At 34.5% G+C, this 19,185-nt stretch overlaps 1 protein-coding gene across 1 annotated transcript in view; it reads left to right on the top strand.

Moving 5' to 3' along the window:
• Nucleotides 1-15,160, top strand: part of LOC111896007 (uncharacterized) — a 34,333-nt gene extending 19,173 nt beyond the window's left edge. Inside the window, exons 2-47 of the mRNA XM_052770903.1 lie at nucleotides 536-833; nucleotides 938-1,023; nucleotides 1,251-1,364; nucleotides 1,444-1,703; nucleotides 4,219-4,322; nucleotides 4,413-4,507; nucleotides 4,589-4,810; nucleotides 4,998-5,111; nucleotides 5,191-5,450; nucleotides 5,538-5,588; nucleotides 6,072-6,175; nucleotides 6,267-6,361; nucleotides 6,443-6,664; nucleotides 6,858-7,058; nucleotides 7,175-7,256; nucleotides 7,368-7,432; nucleotides 7,587-7,732; nucleotides 7,815-7,918; nucleotides 7,981-8,153; nucleotides 8,230-8,277; nucleotides 8,371-8,499; nucleotides 8,601-8,819; nucleotides 8,902-8,966; nucleotides 9,056-9,161; nucleotides 9,252-9,347; nucleotides 9,445-9,597; nucleotides 9,685-9,915; nucleotides 9,989-10,105; nucleotides 10,239-10,283; nucleotides 10,494-10,571; nucleotides 10,654-10,770; nucleotides 10,879-11,005; nucleotides 11,418-11,518; nucleotides 11,749-11,832; nucleotides 11,954-12,100; nucleotides 12,209-12,319; nucleotides 12,419-12,466; nucleotides 12,552-12,698; nucleotides 12,783-12,844; nucleotides 12,938-13,091; nucleotides 13,432-13,623; nucleotides 13,830-13,934; nucleotides 14,038-14,172; nucleotides 14,408-14,647; nucleotides 14,761-14,862; nucleotides 14,965-15,160. Of these exons, the coding sequence (XP_052626863.1) occupies nucleotides 536-833; nucleotides 938-1,023; nucleotides 1,251-1,364; nucleotides 1,444-1,703; nucleotides 4,219-4,322; nucleotides 4,413-4,507; nucleotides 4,589-4,810; nucleotides 4,998-5,111; nucleotides 5,191-5,450; nucleotides 5,538-5,588; nucleotides 6,072-6,175; nucleotides 6,267-6,361; nucleotides 6,443-6,664; nucleotides 6,858-7,058; nucleotides 7,175-7,256; nucleotides 7,368-7,432; nucleotides 7,587-7,732; nucleotides 7,815-7,918; nucleotides 7,981-8,153; nucleotides 8,230-8,277; nucleotides 8,371-8,499; nucleotides 8,601-8,819; nucleotides 8,902-8,966; nucleotides 9,056-9,161; nucleotides 9,252-9,347; nucleotides 9,445-9,597; nucleotides 9,685-9,915; nucleotides 9,989-10,105; nucleotides 10,239-10,283; nucleotides 10,494-10,571; nucleotides 10,654-10,770; nucleotides 10,879-11,005; nucleotides 11,418-11,518; nucleotides 11,749-11,832; nucleotides 11,954-12,100; nucleotides 12,209-12,319; nucleotides 12,419-12,466; nucleotides 12,552-12,698; nucleotides 12,783-12,844; nucleotides 12,938-13,091; nucleotides 13,432-13,623; nucleotides 13,830-13,934; nucleotides 14,038-14,172; nucleotides 14,408-14,647; nucleotides 14,761-14,862; nucleotides 14,965-15,096 (6,087 nt within the window). The 3' untranslated portion in view covers nucleotides 15,097-15,160. The remainder of the gene's footprint in view (nucleotides 1-535; nucleotides 834-937; nucleotides 1,024-1,250; nucleotides 1,365-1,443; nucleotides 1,704-4,218; nucleotides 4,323-4,412; nucleotides 4,508-4,588; nucleotides 4,811-4,997; nucleotides 5,112-5,190; nucleotides 5,451-5,537; nucleotides 5,589-6,071; nucleotides 6,176-6,266; nucleotides 6,362-6,442; nucleotides 6,665-6,857; nucleotides 7,059-7,174; nucleotides 7,257-7,367; nucleotides 7,433-7,586; nucleotides 7,733-7,814; nucleotides 7,919-7,980; nucleotides 8,154-8,229; nucleotides 8,278-8,370; nucleotides 8,500-8,600; nucleotides 8,820-8,901; nucleotides 8,967-9,055; nucleotides 9,162-9,251; nucleotides 9,348-9,444; nucleotides 9,598-9,684; nucleotides 9,916-9,988; nucleotides 10,106-10,238; nucleotides 10,284-10,493; nucleotides 10,572-10,653; nucleotides 10,771-10,878; nucleotides 11,006-11,417; nucleotides 11,519-11,748; nucleotides 11,833-11,953; nucleotides 12,101-12,208; nucleotides 12,320-12,418; nucleotides 12,467-12,551; nucleotides 12,699-12,782; nucleotides 12,845-12,937; nucleotides 13,092-13,431; nucleotides 13,624-13,829; nucleotides 13,935-14,037; nucleotides 14,173-14,407; nucleotides 14,648-14,760; nucleotides 14,863-14,964) is intronic.
• The last annotated feature ends 4,025 nt before the right edge of the window (nucleotides 15,161-19,185 follow it).

The following is a 19,185-nucleotide window of genomic DNA, read 5'->3' as shown; positions in this document are numbered from 1 at the left end:
TTTGATCAACTAATTGGCGTTGTCATTTCTTCCTAAATTATGTCGTCATCTGTCAACGAAAAATATTCCCTTGAACATACGAGATGCCTTTGTGCTTCTAGTGATGCATCAAGTTTTATAAATTTTCATTTTTTATCCTCTAGAACTACTAGGAATAACGAGTGGTGATTGCGAAGACAATGACACTGATGAACATTTTAAGAGTTTAATGTTTGAGAATTCAATATAAGATTTATATTTAATTATTCAGAGGGAAGAATACTATAGTAGCAATCTAGTATTTAGGTTACGTATCTTTCGAGATTAAAAATTTATACGAAACTATATATGTTTAACTTTCTTTTTCCAGTATCTTTGGAGATTATAAATATTATAAGGATGTCTTTAGTTGTCTTTTTCACTATTCTAAATATGGAAGTCTTGGAGCTTTAAAATGTTCTATGAAATACATGCAAGAATAGAACAGGACCATGACACATTGGCAATGTATCGGAAAGCATCCATCTCAAGTTGATATAATGTTCTCTTTTTGCAGTTTATTGAACGTGGAATGGAAGATAGCATAATACTTATCGAGAACTGCGTGCATCACTTCAAGATATTTGAGAAAAACTTGAAGATCACTCAATTAGAACCTGCATTTTCTGCTATCTTTAGAAGGTTGATGGGAAAGCCTTACTTTTGTAAGGTGTTCTCATGTTTAAGAAAACACACTGACATCAATGAGACATTCCTAGACAATCTATCCACATCACTGCAATTATCGCCTTATGAGAAATTTCAGTTTACGGTTGCATTAGCAAACGCTGATGATGATGATCTCAGTAGGGCTGGTGTGTTCTCTCTCTCTCTCTCTCTCTCTCTCTCTCTCTCTCTCTCCTGTTGTTCTTGGCTTCAATTGTTTACATGCATATGAGAACTATATTTCTGTTTGCAGGGCAGAATTACTGTGAGGAGCAGTTCAAAGAGCTGTGTGAGCTGTCTGAGAGAGGCCATATACCTTCTGTTCGAGCATTGATCGAGGTATTAAACTATCCTCTGGCTTTTCGGAAAGACTAAATAGATCTTGAGGAATGGTTGAGCAGTAACCTTAGTAGTTAGTACACATGAAGATATGTTCTTTGAGCCAAATGAGAATAATTGTGGAGCTTAGTGATGTTATCTGTACAAGTGTTGACATTCTCTATTTTGGTCATGACTTTACTTCTGTGTGGTTCAAGAACATGACATTTACATGTTTACCCTCTCAGGAACGAGTTAGATCCTTAATGGAGGGAGAATGTAGCATACAGGAACCTTCTGACAGGGCACATCAGTCTGGAACTCAGGATCTTATTCAGGAGGCAGCTCCTACTTCTCCAAAGGTTTACCCGATCAACATGGTTGACTTACTATTTATCTTCATTTATATTTATATCTATTGAAATCCATATCTTTTTGTAGGCCCTTCAAGAAGATACTGCCTTGCTCTCTTCTAATGATCAACTTTCCAAGGAAATGGAAAGTTTGTGCATAACGTCTACAGACGATTGTCCAATGAAAGAGAACATTGGTGATGATCCTGATTCTTCAACAGTTGAAGTTGATGCAGATGATATAAACACAGAGGCCAATGCTTATTTCCAACAGATGTTCTCTGGTCAATTGACAGTTGATGCAATGGTTCAAATGCTTACGCAGTTCAAGGGATCTTCTGAAAAAAGGTTTTAGTTTTCGTTATCCATTTCTATCATTAATTAGCAATCTTCCATTGCCTTTTTTCATATGAGAATATGTTAAAATTTGAGATTTTAGCTTCTTTGCTAATCCATCTTATTATGCACATTGGCTTCCTGATCATACACTATGATTAAGTGGGAAGAAATGGTAGTGGTTGATAATATGAGAAAGTAGGCACGTTGGTTGTTAGGGCAAATGCTGAGATCCCCCATAATAGGTTACCTTTGGTTCTATGTATTAATGATTTAGGGTTTCTTGATTTGATTTAGTTATCTTATATTGAATTGATTAGTTTTCGTATCTTATCATTTCATATAAATGGAGGTCATTACTTCACCAGAAAAGTCAATAGATAGAAATAATCTTCTAGATCTGATTAAATGGTATCAGAGCTTTGATATAGCCATCAAAACCCTAGTTGGCTGCCGGAACCCTCATTTCGTGCCACCTTCATCACCCATTCTCTCTTTCTCTCGTCACTACAACAACTAAGTAACTGTCACGCGTACACTATGTAGTTGAGGCACTTAATCACCTTAAATGGTTTTAAGTAAGGCATGAGGATAATGATTCATTACAAAGGAACACATTTGAGATTTGGCACAACTTCCTCTTTGAAAGAGCGACAATGTTCATAATGAGTAATTATGATGAAACTTAACCCTTACGGTTTATTGCACCGAGTGGAAGCTCGGATGGTTGCAAAAGGTTGTTTTGTTCCGCACACCAAAGAGATTGGCAATGATGAGACATTATCTTCAGTGCTGAAGATATCATTTGGTTGGATTTGTATATCCTTAGTTGTTCCTTAATGTCGTTATCGAGGAGGAAGTATACACGAAGCAATTAGGGTTTGTTATTGAGGAGGAGATATCTAAGGTATGTCTATTGTGTCGTGTATTATGGTCGCAAGTAGTCCGTTAAATCATGGGAGATTTTCGATATCTACAGGGAGATTGGTATGGTACGTAGTCCACTAGCTATTAAGATACTTATATCATTTTCGATAAGTGTTTTGAGCTAGTTCATTCAATACACGATATTGGATAAAACTCTCCATATTTTGACGTAATCTTAAGGCTAAACTAAGCTTAACTATACTCTAATTAGGATAACGCTATTGTGGAGTAGGTGCATTCATTGAAGAGAGAGATGACAATGACTTCTCTAATGCAAATTGGGCTGACAGATCTTTTTCTATAATAGAAATACACACACACACACACACTCTAAAATCTACCTTTAAACTACACCATAGTCCCAAACAAGACTTGAACCCTCGACCACTTGGGCTGAGGAGCACCATGTCAACACCAACGCCAGATACCGTTGGGCTATATGGGGTAATGAGTATTTGTTGTGTAATTTAGCTATTGGAAAAACAAGAAACAACACACAATATAGAGCTATGGGAGACGTGTCATATGAAATGACGCGATAGCCAATCAACAATTCATGCAACCAAAAGAATGAAGTATCCAATGAGAGGACCAAGCACATTGAAGTTGACGGCCACCTGATCAATAACCATACATGGGAACATATACTTCCAACTGTTGCATATAAGGACAAAAAAACCGTTAAAGAAAGCATAAATAGATTTTGTTTGTACAACTAAGACACCGATACTTCAACTTGAGGAGTGTTAGAATGTCTATATGATTTAGGATTTCTTGATTTAATTTAGTTACCATACTTAAAATTGATTTAGTTTCCTTTCCGTAGCTTAGCGCTGTGTATAAATTGAGGTCATCATTACCTTACAAAGAACACACTTACATACTTTCCCCATTCAAATCACATTGTGCAGGCTAATAGGGCACATGGGGAGATGTTTAACTACACGTTGTTACCATTTTTTAAAGAAGTGTTGTATGAGTTTTTGTTTAGGTTTACGATAGTAGTCTAGGGTTTATGTTTTGTGAATACAATATCCCTGCCAATATATTGTCAAAAGAGAACACATAACGCTTCGAGTGGAAGATATTGGTTGCTAGGTCTGATGAGGGTTTTTGAAAAGCACAACGTGTATCTTTGCTTTGCATGATTTGTTCTTCTTCAAAATCGGTAGACTGTGCTTTAAAGAATACAAATATAGGAAGTTTTTAGCAAACAGGTTCGAAATGGAAATTAAGCGTAAAAACTTCAATGTGTTTCTTCTTCATGTCCTACTTTTGCAAAATTCTTACCAACTCTGGATAGCATAAAAACTTAAATGTGTTTCTCTTGAAAGTAATTAGTATTATGATTATGGTTGTGAATCTTGGAGGGAGCTATGACTTGCAAGGCTACGGATGTATTTTGCACCGGATTCGGTTGCATAATTCAATATTAGATTTTTTAAAAGAAGCATATTTAATTTTTCTCATAGTTTATAAAAAGTTACTGATGGATCTATTTCTATTAAGTTGTACCCAACAAAATATCATTCAGAAGCAATCTTTTAGTATCTCATGATTTTATCAAGTACTTATGCTTCTCCTTTGTGTGACCTCACAGGGAGCAATTGGTATTTGAGTATATGATCAGCAACCTGCTTCAAGTGAAAAAGTTTTTCAACACATACTCCGATGAACATTTTAACCTTTCTGCTATTCTATTTGGTGAGGACTCATAGGATTAACTCAAAACTGAAACATTTTGGTAACAATTCAACATATAACACACAATTTTTTCTAATATTTTTCCTCCAGGATTACTTATCAAGCATCAAGTTGTGAGCGATTCTACACTGAGCATTGCCTTACAATCCGTTTTGGATGCATTACATGAACCTGCAGATTCCAAAGTTAGTATTGGTTTCCAGTAATGGTTGTTGCTAGACTGAAGGCTATTGTTTATTTAACTATACAACATTATCTTTGTGCAGATATTTATTTTTGGGACAAAGGCTTTGGAAGCTTTTGTGGATCGCTTGATTGAGTTTCCAGAATTCTGCCAACAAGTCTTACAGATCTCTCATCTACAGGGTACTCATTCTGAGCTTGTTTCCATTATTGAACAGACACTTGGCAGAACTTCATCAAGCCATTCAGAATCAGATGAAGCCCACAATCAATGTAGTTCTATCCCACCACCAGAAAATGTTGTGGTAAGTTTTATGTGTATTTTGGTTTGAATGATCTTTCTTAGAACACATGAAGATATGTTCTTTGAGCCAAATGAGAATAATTGTGGAGCTTAGTGATGTTATCTGTACAAGTGTTGACATTCTGTATTGTGGGCACTTTACTTCTGTGTGTTTCAAGAACATGACATTTACATGTTTACCCTCTCAGGAACCAGTTAGATCCCTAAAGGAGGGCGAATGTGGCATTCAGGAACCTTCTGACAGTGCACATAAGTCTGGAACTCAGGATCTTATTCAGGAGGCAGCTCCTACTTCTCCAAAGGTTTACCCGATCAACATGGTTGACTTACTATTTATCTTCATTTATATTTATATCTATTGAAATCCATATCTTTTTGTAGGCCCTTCAAGAAGATACTGCCTTGCTCTCTTCTAATGATCAACTTTCCAAGGAAATGGAAAGTTTGTGCATAACGTCTACAGACGATTGTCCAATGATAGAGAACATTAGTGATGATCCTGATTCTTCAACAGTTGAAGTTGATGAAGATCATATAACCACAGAGGCCAATGCTTATTTCCAACAGATGTTCTCTGGTCAACTGACAGTTGACGCAATGGTTCAAATGCTTATGCAGTTCAAGGGATCTTCTGAAAAAAGGTTTTAGTTTTCATTATCCATTTCTATCATTAGCAATCTTCCATTGCCTTTTTTCATATGAGAATATGTTAAAATTTGAGATTTTAGTTTCTTTGCTAATCCATCTTATTATGCACTTTGGCTTCCTGATCATACACTGTGATTAAGTGGGAAGAAATGGTAGTGGTTGATAATATGAGAAAGTAGGCACGTTGGTTGTTAGAGCAAATGCTGAGATCCCCCATAATAGGTTACCTTTGGTTCAATGTATTAATGATTTAGGGTTTCTTGATTTGATTTAGTTATCTTATATAGAATTGATTAGTTTTCATATCTTATCATTTCATAAAAACTTAAATGTGTTTCTCTTGAAAGTAATTAGTATTATGATTATGGTTGTGAATCTTGGAGGGAGCTATGACTTGCAAGGCTACAGATGTATTTTGCACCGGATTCGGTTGCATAATTCAATATTAGATATTTTAACAGAAGCATATTTTATTTTTCTCATAGTTTATAAAAAGTTACTGATGGATTTTATTTCTATTAAGTTGTACCCAACAAAATATCATTCAGAAGCAATCTTTTAGTATCTCATGATTTTATCAAGTACTTATGCTTCTCCTTTGTGCAACCTCACAGGGAGCAATTGATATTCGAGTATATGATCAGCAACCTTCTTCAAGTGAAAACGTTTTCCAACACATGCTCCAATGAACAGTTTAACCTTTCTGCTGTTCTATATGGTAAGGACTCATAGGATTTACTCAAAACTGAAACATTTTGGTAATTATTCAACATATAACACACAACTTTTTCTAATATTTTTTCCTGCAGGATTACTTATCAAGAATCAAGTTGTGAGCGATTCTACACTGAGCATTGCCTTACAATCCATTCTGGATGCATTACAAGAACCTGCAGATTCCAAAGTTAGTATTGGTTTCCAGTAATGGTTGTTGCTAGACTGAAGGCTATTGTTTATTTAACTATACAACATTGTCTTTGTGCAGATATTTATTTTTGGGACAAAGGCATTGGAAACTTTTGTGGATCGCTTGATTGACTTACCAGAATTCTACCAACAAGTCTTACAGATCTCTCATCTACAGGGCACTCATTCTGAGCTTGTTCCCATTATGGAACAGACACTTGGCAGAACTTCATCAAGCCATTCAGAATCTGATGAAGCCCAAAGTCAATGTAGTTCTATCCCACCACCAGAAAATGTTGTGGTAAGTTTTATGTGTATTTTGGTTTGAGTGATCTTTCTTGATACATGCCCACAATTCTTAAGTTTTCTTTTGGACTACGGTGGATATATATATATATATATATATATATATATATATATATATATATATATATATATATATATATATATATATATATATATATATGCATCCTACAAAATTGTTTTCTGTGTAGATGCCGGATTCATCTTCCCCTTTGACTGGATCTGATGGTGAACATCTTGGTTCTCAAATATCTTCTCCACCAAAGCTTCAACAGAGAAATGAGATTCAATCAGATGAAATACAAAAACCATCTTTGACTGAATCCAGTCACACGAATCAAAACTTAACAACTTCATTTGCCACCTCAAGTGATTCAGCAAGTATTCAGAAGGCAAGTAACATGCTGTCAGTTTAGCTATATCAGCTTTGTTGTTTCATTGATGGCTGATCCACATTTTTCAGAATTTGTTGTTGATATTGTTTCTGCTTAATCCTCTTAATATACAGCCTCAAAGTGTAGCTAGATCTTCAGCACTAATGGCTTCATCTCCAGAGTTTCATCCTCCACCTAGAACAGTTGCCTCAGCAAGTAGGTTTCCTATACTTGTGGTTTTGTGGTTCCTTGTCTTTTCTTTGATCCCCTGAACATATTTGCAGTTACCTTTTGTTAATGGTGTTTAAAAATGTTTGAGAATTGCAGGGTTTGTCTCAGCAAGTGTCAGAACACTTTTTGATGCTGCTCAAAGAAGAGAAACACCCATACAGGTTTGTAATCTTAGCTTGCTTTATTAAATTGAGTTCCATATATTTCATGGTTATTATTTATTATACCTCAATGTTTGTGTAAGTATCAATGTATCATTTCTATAAAATTATAAAAAGATTTCTTCACTTATATTTATCTGCAACTTCTTTACAGGCCCCACCATCCCAAAAAAGGGATAAAATCTCATTCATTTTTAATACTTTATCCACTGCAAATATTGAAGCTAAAGTAGAAGAGTTTACCGAGATTCTGGAGGAACAGTATTATCCCTGGTTTGCACAATATCTTGTTATGAAAAGGTGAGAAACTGTATGATCTTTCATTATAACTATGCAAGGAATTGGATTTTTTTTTTGAATGACTCATTGATCATGCTGACAGAGCAAGTAAAGAACCTAACTTTCACAAGTTGTATATGAACTTTCTTGAGAAAGCTCATTCAAAACAGCTTATGGAAGAAGTAGTTCAAGAAACCTATGAAAATTGCAAGGTATTCTTTTCTACATTATTCATTGATGGATTTAAATATGGTAATATAAACCTGGAGTAATTTTTTATTTGGGAATGCAACAGGTTCTCTTAAGGTCTGAGCTGATACAGACGAGTTCAGAAGAGCGTCTGTTGCTCAAGAATCTTGGGGGATGGCTCGGAATTATTACAATCGGTAGAAATAGAGTTCTATTGTCTAAACATATTGATCCAAAATCTTTAATTATAGAGGTAGATTTTGTTTCTTTTCATCTTTTTGACTTAGGTGCGATATATGACATATAAGTTTACTTATAAACTTTTGTAGGCTTATGAAAAGGGATTAATGATTGGGATAATTCCATTTACCTCTAAGGTATGTATAACTCCATTGATTTATGTTTATTCTCCAAATCATTATGGTTATTTTATTGGTATTGTTTTTTTTTTTTCACTTCACTTCCTATAGGTTTTGGAACCTTGCAAAGGGAGTCTAGCATATCAACCACCGAATCCTTGGACTATGGGGATTCTTGGATTACTTGCTGAAATACATGCAATGCCAAATCTCAAAGCAAATCTCAAGTTTTCAATAGAAGTACGTTTGAATCGATGTGTACCACATGTACAATTGTGATTTTGTAATGGTGTATATACACACATACAGATACATATTCTCATGTTGGTTTTCCCTTTTAGATATTGTTCAAGAATCTTGAATTGGACATGAAGGCAGTTACTCCAACATCTCTTCTGAAGGACAGAGTTAGGAAGATTGAAGGAAACCCCGATTTCTGCAACAAAGATGTTGGGTCATCTCAGCAAAATACTGTAACATCTGCTGTAAATCAAAGTGAACTACCACATGAAGCTGCTGTTACATCTTATCAGGGTGGGGATTCACATATATTATACCAGGTTTGTTTTCTATAAACGTTTTTGAGATTATCTAAGCTATTTCACTATCTGATTTTCTGGTGCCTTCTATTTTGGTTGATAGCATGCTGCTCCAGTTCATTTCCCTGCTGTTCCTTTTGTTGAAGATATGAACATGCTTTTCCAAAGGTTCTACTTTTCTCTTTTCATTGCAACTAGATAATTAAAAATTGTTTGCTGAAAAACTTATTGATTGTTCTTATTGATTACTTTTGCAGGTTGCTTCCAGTGGTAATGGATAAGGCTATTAAAGAAATCCTTTCTAATATTGTTCAGAAGAGTATCACCATAGCAACTCAAACAACAATGGCACTTGTTTTAAAGGTGTCATTCTCATTCAGTTAGTTCTTTCTATGGAGATGCTTTTGAACCCTCTAAATACTGATCGAAGGTTTTGTGTATATCAATTAACAGGAGTATGACAACGAATTTGATGAGAACTATATCCATAGTACATCATCCTCCATCATTGTTTGCCTGGCTGGAAATCTGTCTTATGTTAATAGCAAGGTTCATTGTCAACTTTATACTTGTAGTCATTTTCTGTTTTGTTCATGTGTGTATAATTTTCTAACAAAAAGTTAGTGTGATCTTCTCATTTCTGTAGGAACCTCTTCGTAAGAAGATGTCAAGTCAGCTAAGAAACTCTCTACAGGGTTTGAATATTGCAAGTGAATCCCTTGAACATGCCATGCAACGTGTTATTGATGACAACCTTGAGTTGGGCTGTGCATCAATTGAAAAAGCTGCAATTGAAACGGTTTTAATTTCTTAATCTTGCTGTTGGTGTTATATACATTCAATTTTCTTTGCATCTTATGTTTATATCGATGCATGTGTCATACAGGGGCTAGTAATAGTAAAAAATGAAATTGCTCAGCAACTTTCAGTTAGAAGGAAGCAAAGAGAAAGTTCTAGAATTACAACAATTGATCCAAACCTATATGCACAAAGTATAGGTACTTTTCCAGAAGCCTTTCATCCTCAAGCTGCCCAATTTGTATCCCTTCATCAACAGCAAGTTCGTATGGTTCCAGCTCCTCAATCACATGTATCATGGACTTATAATGTTGCTAATGTAAGTAACATTCTTTATTCAAGTGTTCAAGTTAATGAGTTTCAACTTCTGAATCTTTGCTTTGAATTTCTAGGAAATGAGAGCCCAACAACAGATGTTTCTTCCACCTTCAAGTTCCAGGCACTTTATAAGCAAACCTTCATTAACTACTGGTGCTGCATTGGATGAATATCATGTTCTTGCAAAGAAGGTTGGATATTGTATTTGATTTGCTTGAATTCTTATGTATCTGAATTTCCAAATGGAAACAATGCATATTTTTTTAGTTATAATAATGTGTTGTAGAGCTTACAGAAACTTATTTTCCTTATCAATTCTTTCAGCTTGATTTTTTGATTGGTAAAGAAGCTAAACAAGCTGAAATTCAGGTATTCTATCTTCATTTTCATTAATAAATTACTTTAACCTTTTCATTACTTGTGTATAACGATCAAATTTTAAACTGTAAACCAAAGTAAGTATCCTAAATCTGCATACCAAAATCATTTTCTTCCTTCATTCATGTTCATATTAATATTTTTATATAGCAATGAAATATAAATAACAAAACAAGAGGATGGTTGTTTGGTTGTTTTCAGTCTGTTATTTGTGAGGTTCCTGTGGTTGTTCTTAGATGCATCAACAAGGATGAGGCTGCCTTGGCTCTTGCTCAAACGGTATATATAATACCCTTTGCTATTATATGGAATTGTGGATGCTCTTCTTTCTTACAAAATAATTTTTCCAAATTATATGTAGGTTTTCGAGAGTTTATATGAAAATGCAGCCAACTATGTACATGTCATTGCTGACCTTGACATCTTAGCTGGTGTGTGTGATGTTAGCAAGCTTGTGAGGAGGGAACTCACTAGTTGGGTATGACCATATATAATCATGTTACATCATTTGTTGCGTTCAGTTATTGGTGTGTATATATTTTTTTTATTATTTTCTACTGATTTGACACTTCATTTCTGCAATCAGGTAATGCATTCTGATGATGAGAGGAGATTCAACAAAGATATTACAGTTGGCCTAATTCGCAGAGAATTACTGAACCTCACTGAGTATGATGCTTACATGGCCAAACTTATTGATGGAGGAAAGAGTGGTATGTATGTCTAAACATGCATTACAGATACTGAAGATTATATCGTTCATATAAAATTTGAAGTTATTAAACATCAGATAAAAGAGTGTCAATGCCAATGTCCGATCATTTATTGCATTTCATGACACTTCCCTTCACTTTTATTTTAGTACTTCATTTTAAAATGTTCAAGATTTGTAAAATTCATGCCTTTTAATTGCTCACTTATTTTACTTACTACAGCAAATCTAAAGCTTTATGAATGTCAAATAGGTAGGTATATTTTACTCTTTGCTTATAAGCGTCTGATAAATGCTAAGGAATTTTAAAAACAGAAGTTCGAAATATATTTAACTGTAATTTTTTTTCCATAAAAGGCCTATTAAAATTTCACTCATCACAGCTATGGTTTTAACTATTATATGATGCACAGGGGCCACAATAGAGTTTTTCATCTCCCTTGTTGAAACACTGAAGCTCAGTGATGCAGGAGTATTGTCTTCACTTCACAATGTCGTTCACACTTTATCCAAGGTTTGATCTTGCTCCTAATTGCTTTGACCTTAACCTTTAATTATGTGTCAAATACATGCCATGTCACCAAAACTTACCATTTAAACTGAGAATAGAACATTTTCCAGTGGAACAAAATCATAAATGACAAGGTTAACCAATTTTCAAACAACCTAAAGAAAGAAAAGCTAATACGATTCTTGTTGGTGATATCCACTTTGATGCTAACTTTTTATGTTTGGATGGAACAGGTGACTAAGCATCCTGTGGCCAGCAAGGATGATGACGATGCATTTATATCTTCTGAACCAGATCCTCCTAGTTTCCATTGGCAGGTAGTAATTAATTAACACTCTTTCACTAACTTCCTAATTATTCTCATCTTACATGATATTTCATTTTTAAGACCTTAATTTATGAATCTCATCATTAATTATTTGATTCTTGTAAAATCAGGTTTCTGGGATATTTAATGATTGGTGTCGGATACGTGATCGCCATGGTGTCAATGATGCAGCTCGTGCTCATTTTGTTCTAGAACTTCATCAAAATGTATTGTCAAGAGCTGATGATATGCCAAACCGCTTTTTCCGCCGCCTTATGGTGATTCTGATAACTCATGTCCCTTGTCCTTTACTCTCAAACACACACACACACACACAGTTATAAGGCAAAAAAAAACCATATCTTGATCACTTGTGATATTATTAGGAGCTTGGTGTGTCACACTATCTATCTTCTCAAGGGGCCAATGAAGAAGCAAGTCTATCATCTTTCCTTGTCATTGATATATATGCAGACCTTGTCTTTTCAATCTTGAGGGTAGGAGTTAAAACTTCCTTTTTATATGTGTAATATATATAATCAATGTATATTTCATCAACTTGCCATTTTTGTTTTTTTTTTTTTTTTTTTTTCTAGTCTCTCCCTGTTGACCAGGGATCAAGCAAGCTCTCTCTTTTCTCGAAGGTACAAATTTAAAACTAAAGTTCATTTTAAAAAAAAAAGTTTATGGTTTGCCGATTGTAATTTGTATACACATTTTGTTGAACAGGTGTTAGCGGTGATTGTGAGATTTGTTAAAAAGGATGCAGAGGAAAAGAAAGAATCATTTATTTCTACACCATATTTCAGGCTATTCATCAACTTTTTCAATCACCTTCATACCCTCAACTCTTCTGTCAATGATGAAAATTTTCAGGTATTTTCATTTTTATTTTAATTATTTTGAAAAATTTCATGCATAAGTTTTGTGTCATGTAACTAATTCCATTGAGTTGTACAGATGTATGCTGCTCTATCAAATTCATTTCACGCCTTGCAGCCACTCAAAGTTCCTGCATTCAGGTTCGTTTAGATTAATATTTAATAACATAAAAAAGACAAGCATATCTACATATTTAATATTTGACAACACATTTTTGAATAAATTGTTTTCAGCTTTCCATGGGTTGAGCTAATTAGTCACAAAGATTTCATGCCAAAACTCTTTGCTGCCAATGGTCAAAAAGGATGGCCATACTTCAAAGGCTTGCTGCTAGACTTGTTGATGTTCATGGAACCCTTCTTGAGGACTGGGGAACTTACAGATCCGGTTTGCATTAAAATCTATCTTTCATCATTGATTTGTTTATTGTAGCCTTCTACTTTTATTTCTTCATATTACACCATTGCATTTTGAAAAATCTATCCAGTTATAGCAAAGTCATCCAGATACAAAACAAGTTTCACTCGGCTATAATTCGATAGATTTTTCAAAGTACAATACCTTAATTAGAAAAAAAAACTGAAAGTACAACACTATAATAGAAATATTTGCAATGAGGATATGCTATAATACACAAGCAAAATGAAACTACAGTGCTATTTGTTACCTTTAGCCCTTATTTTCAGCTTTAGAAATCAGAAACTAATGTGTATGTTTCTTTATTCAGGTCCGTATACTATACAAAGGCACACTGAGGGTGCTTTTGGTGGTGGTTCATGATTTCCCGGATTTTGTTTGCTATTATAATTTCAGTTTTTGTGAAGCAATTGCTTCACGTTGTGTCCAACTAAGAAACATAATTCTTAGCACTTTCCCAGCTAACATGAGTCTTCCGGACCCCAACACTCCCAATTTGAAGGTCTTTGACTTATCTTAACTCACTACATTTATTACATAGTACATGACATGACGATCTTGTACTGTACTGTGTTTGACATGCATTGGACTGAAACTGTGACTGATGTCAATGAGACAAAAGTTGCAATTTTATATTGCATGTAACAAACACAACCATAGTCTTTGTGCAAGAACTAATTACCAAAGGCAATATATATCTTTTTTCAGGTGGATCTGCTAGCTGAGATAAGTCAACCACCTTGCATTGACCCTGAGTTTGCCGCTGCTTTGAAAGCCAACAATATGAAAAACGACATTGATGAGTATTTCATGGTATATATACATGATTTTGACTAGTAATTGTAAAATCCAATTTTCTTTTTTTCTTATCGTCTCTTCTAATATTACTCGCATTTCTTTTTTGTTATTGGTACAGACAAGGCCAGAAACATCTTCATTTCTTTATGGATTAAAGTACAGACTACTTCTTTCTTCAAGAGAAGCTGAAAGGTCCGGAACATACTACAATGTTCCTCTAATAAACTCACTTGTACTTTACGTTGGCACAAAGGTACAATCAAAAGTCTCATTCTTTCTTCACACCATAATTTACCTTTTTGCCCCTAGGGCATAGTCAAAGTGTTTTGAGATCTCCTATAGTGGGCCACTATTTATCTGATTAACATCTCACATGATGGGAAAGGACATGACATGACAGAGCAGTGTGGGCCAGCCAGCCAGGGGTTGTTGGAAAAATAACTCTGGTACAAAAATAATGTTTTATGTTTTTTCATGTTATCTCCCAGGCCATCCAACAGCTGCAAGTGAGCACCGCTTCTCATGCAACCTCCATAACTCGGTTTGTCTCAAAGACTGGCTATTTTGCGGGTGCGGCTTTGGACATCTTCCGGACATTAATACGTGACCTAAATTGGGAAGGCCGTTACCTCTTCTTCAATGCGGTTGCAGACCAATTGCGTTATCCCAACAACCACACGCATTTCTTTTCCTTCATTTTGCTTCAATTCTTTGTTGAGATAAAAGAGGTGAGACCCACTTTCTCTTAGTTAATTAAATTACAACCCACATGACAGGACAGAACAAAACAGATAGATTTTTCAAAGCACATAATATATGTTTTTTCTTGTTGTGTAAGCAGGAGGCGATTCAGGAACAGATAACGAGAGTGTTATTGGAGAGATTGATAACTAAACTCCCACACCCATGGGGGGTTCAGGTTACCTTCATTGAACTTGTAAAGGTAACCTTATCATAATTTACGGTTCTGGTCCCTTGAGTTTAATTGATTATACTTCATAAAAGTTAACACTTGTTTGATGGTTTTTAATTGATTGGTGAACAGAATCCTAGGTACAAATTTTGGAACCTGAATTTTACAAGAAGTGATCCTGAGATCAAAAGAGTCTTTGACTTTGTTTCAACAAGTTTTGGTGTCCATGTACAAGCCGTTAATGTTGTTTCTGGAGTGCTCTAGAAATCACTTCAGTTGTTTATGTTGGTTTGTTGTATGTGTGATTCTGATAAATATGACAGTTAAAACCGTTGCAATATATATATATATATATATATATATATATATATATATATATATATATATATATATATATATATATATATATATATATATATATATGTGTGTGTGTGCATGTATGTATACGTGTATTTTGTATGTATATGCAATATGTGTTAGATGCGTGCATATGTGTATTGTATGTCTGTCTACTTAGATACTATGTATTTTGTATGTGTTGGCTTCATTTATATTAATCATCTTGATTCGATGAGTATGCTACATTTTTTTTAACAATACAAAGTGGTTTAATCAAAACTCAAAAGTATAATGTGTTTTTGTTTTTCAACTTGTAATTGTAATGATTGTGGTTTATTTAGAATAGATGATAGTTATCATGTTTTATTTTTATATAAAAAATGTGTACCATGTTTAGCATTTTTTGAAGACTGGTCGGATGTTTAATGAGTGCTGCAAGTTGGTTTGAAAATGATTTTTATCGAGTTGTAATAAAAGAATAGATTCAAAACATATAATGAGTTTGAATACAAAAATAAATTCAAAGCTATCATGAGTCAAGTACTCAAGCTTAAGTTTACAAAACATGCTTTAGCCCTGTCTTTTGGATATTTTTACACTTATGTCACTATTTTTTTTTCATACATATCTAGTTTTTGCATTTTCATGAAATGTCTTTTTTTTTTTTGATGTATTGAGTAATCTGATCAACATTTTGATTTAAATCAAAGTCAAGTTTAAGAAAAGTATTTACATATTTAAGTAATAATTTGAAATTCTTTTCATTTAAGTTATTATCACCTATTAAAATCGGTTAGTAGTGCATATAATAACTTCCGACCAACATAAGATATATATCATATAAGATATATATCATATTAGCATTTACAAATGCATACAATAACTTTCACCCAACATAAGATATATATATCATATTGGGTAGTTTTGGAGTGGACTATTTTAGACTACACCCAACAATTCGATACACGAATTTATCCGTTTAAACACTTATAAGACATGCATTAGACACAAATTAATATATTTTGACATGTTTTTGCATCATGTACAATGGTTTAATATAAAGTCATGTAAAAATTTATGTTTTCGTGTAATACAGTTAAAACGTTGTGTTATGTTACATGCTACACATTATTTTCTTGTATGGGTTTAGAAAATTCTTATTTCGTATCTTACATGTGTCATATAAGAATTTATCTGTTTAAACACTTATAAGACATGCATTAGACACAAATTAATATATTTTGACATGTTTTTGCATCATGTACAATGGTTTAATATAAAGTCATGTAAAATTTTATGTTTTCATGTAATACAGTTAAAATGTTGTGTTTATTACATGTTAAACATTATTTTTATGCCTTTTATACACAGACACATTTTAACATTTTAGAATTCATATATTGACCATGACACAACACACAAACACACACAAAAAAAGTAAAGGATGGTTGCACCTCTATTAAATTTTATTAAAAAAACATACAATAGCAGACTAGAGATTCCCCGCCTATAGAAAAGAAAAAGTCCCCTAGGACAGGACCTAGGAGCCAAAACAACCTAACTAACTAAAACCAACTAGAAGGGGAAAAAGTATGCTCTAAACCCCAATACACAACATAACTAACCACAAATGCAAAAATAAGAAATAAACCTTAGACACAAAGTCAAGGCGGATGCTGAGTGGCAATATTTTCGTTCTTCATAGGAAGCCTCCAAATAATCTTAGCTTTAGCAACATTTGGGAAGGTCTTGCGAGTGAAGCTCTTGAGTCTTGAGCAAACTTCATCGGTAATAGTCTTCGCCATAGTTTCATAGGTTCTTCTCTTATTCTTGAAGATCTTATTGTTTCTTTCAATCCAAATATGGTAGACAGTACCTGCAAGAACAAAACGATGAATAACATACCAAATAGACTTACCTCTAGTGGTCTGCTTGAGGAGGTTAATGATTTCAAACCACTTGCCAGGAACATTGTTTGGATTTATCAAGGTTGTTATCTCATGCCAAATTTGAGATTGATATGAACACTCAAAGAAAAGGCGGTTGAGAGGGTCAGGGAAAAGACGATAAAAGCTACAAGACATGTTTTGGTTGGGCTCCCAATTATGGATTCTATCATGAGTTTTTCAGTCAACATCTGGATCCTATGGCCGAAGGCTAAGCCAAGCTTCACAAAAAGAAAAGGGAATAAGAAGATCCGCATTGTTACGCCGGAAGAATTTATCATATGTAGAGTGTGATATAGCAGGAGGGGGTGGTTGCTAAGAGTACCAATGGACTCACTTAAAATATGAGGACAAACCCAATTACCACCCGAGACAATGTCACTAACAGTAGCATCAAGGGAGAAACCCGCTTGGTGAATAGCACGAGGGGTAATGAATCAAAAGAGGGGACCAGCAGAATGTCGGTTTTCATACCACGCAGAAGTCGTGTTACCATCATTAATCTGAGAGACAATGAGTTTTCTAATCTTATCACGAATACCAAGGAGTTTACGCCAGCCTGCTCCGATGCCACTTTTAGTCGGAGCATCACAGAAGTTTCGACCTTGGATTCTATAAGAGTGGATTCATTTCAACCATAGGGAGTCCTTATCGGTAAGGAGCCTCCAGATGTGAGAGGCCATAAGAGCAGTATTCCAAGTGGACATACTCTTTATACCAAGGTCACCTTGAGTCTTTGGGAGACAAACAGCTTTCCAAAAGACTTTGGCTTTTCTTCTTTTCAGCTCACATTGGCACTTGTGACAACCCTAATTTTACAGCCAATTAAAAACTTTTTCTTTATGCTTATTTAAAACACGATATTCTTTTATTTGTGCAGAATTTGTCCCAAAACATTATTAATGTGAAACGATATCAATATCAAGAGCATTTTCAAAGAAATGTTTTTCATTAATATTCAAAATCTTGGGATGTCATAACCAATACAGAAACATAAATATAAACTAGTCTTTACAGGCCTTACATCAATTTAATTAATGCCCTAAAACTCTTTAAATCTCTCGGAAGATTCAAACATCAATATCCCTGAACCTTCATACCGCTACCTGTGATACAAAGAAACTAAATGAGTCGGGATTGGGAGCTTGGTGAGCACATAGGGTTTTCAACCCATAATATTATAATCAATTTGTTTTAATTATATTGCTCACATCAAACAAATACCCGATTCCCCTTTCCCGTTATTCTCACTCCCTAACCCTGAGATGATGATTTCGTGGGACATATCCTAAGGTATCACTGAGTAGAGAATACTGCTTTGGGGATTCCTTAGAAATATATGTCAACAAGCAAACCATGGGGTGAATAGAGTACCCACATGAATGTATAGTTCATTAACATCTACAGGTCGTAGACCTGCCCATGTGTGGTTCATTTATCACCTACAGGTTTAAGACCTGCCCGTGTATGGTCCGTTTAACATTTATAAGTCAAAGACCTACCAATGTATGGTTAATTAACACGTATAGGTTGTAAACCTACCTGTGTATGGCTTATAAACACCTCCATGTTGTAAAATTGCATGTGTATATATGGATTATAAACACCTATAGGTTGAAAGCCTGTCCATGTTTCACCAGACTTGTCTAGAGTAATATGCGGTCGTCCTCTATATCCTACTAGATGACTAATCCATAGCAGTAGAACAGTAAAATGTTGGCTACAACCTCGCATCATATTTTACTTTCCATAACCCTTCAATATCCTGTAACACCCATAAAAATTCAAGCCAATTTAAAACATTTAAAACCATTAAGTTATTACAATTTGTTTTCAAAATAGTTTAAGCCCAGAATCAAGTCATGAAAATATAAGGAGGTGTACGATCATGCCTTTGCCTTCCCGCGATCATCAAAAGTACCTGAAACATAATCAACAACTGTAAGCCTGAAGCTTAGTGAGTTCACCCAAAATACCAACGACATACATATAGAGCCATATCATATAAACAAATACAGCATGCATAATGAGCCATCAGTCTGACTGGACCGCCTCCCAGTCCTCAGTC

Source organism: Lactuca sativa, chromosome 4, assembly GCF_002870075.4.
Source record: "Lactuca sativa cultivar Salinas chromosome 4, Lsat_Salinas_v11, whole genome shotgun sequence".
NCBI lineage: Eukaryota > Viridiplantae > Streptophyta > Magnoliopsida > Asterales > Asteraceae > Lactuca > Lactuca sativa.
The sequence above is the reverse complement of the archived record's forward strand: the minus strand, read 5'-3'. Positions and strand labels throughout refer to the sequence as shown.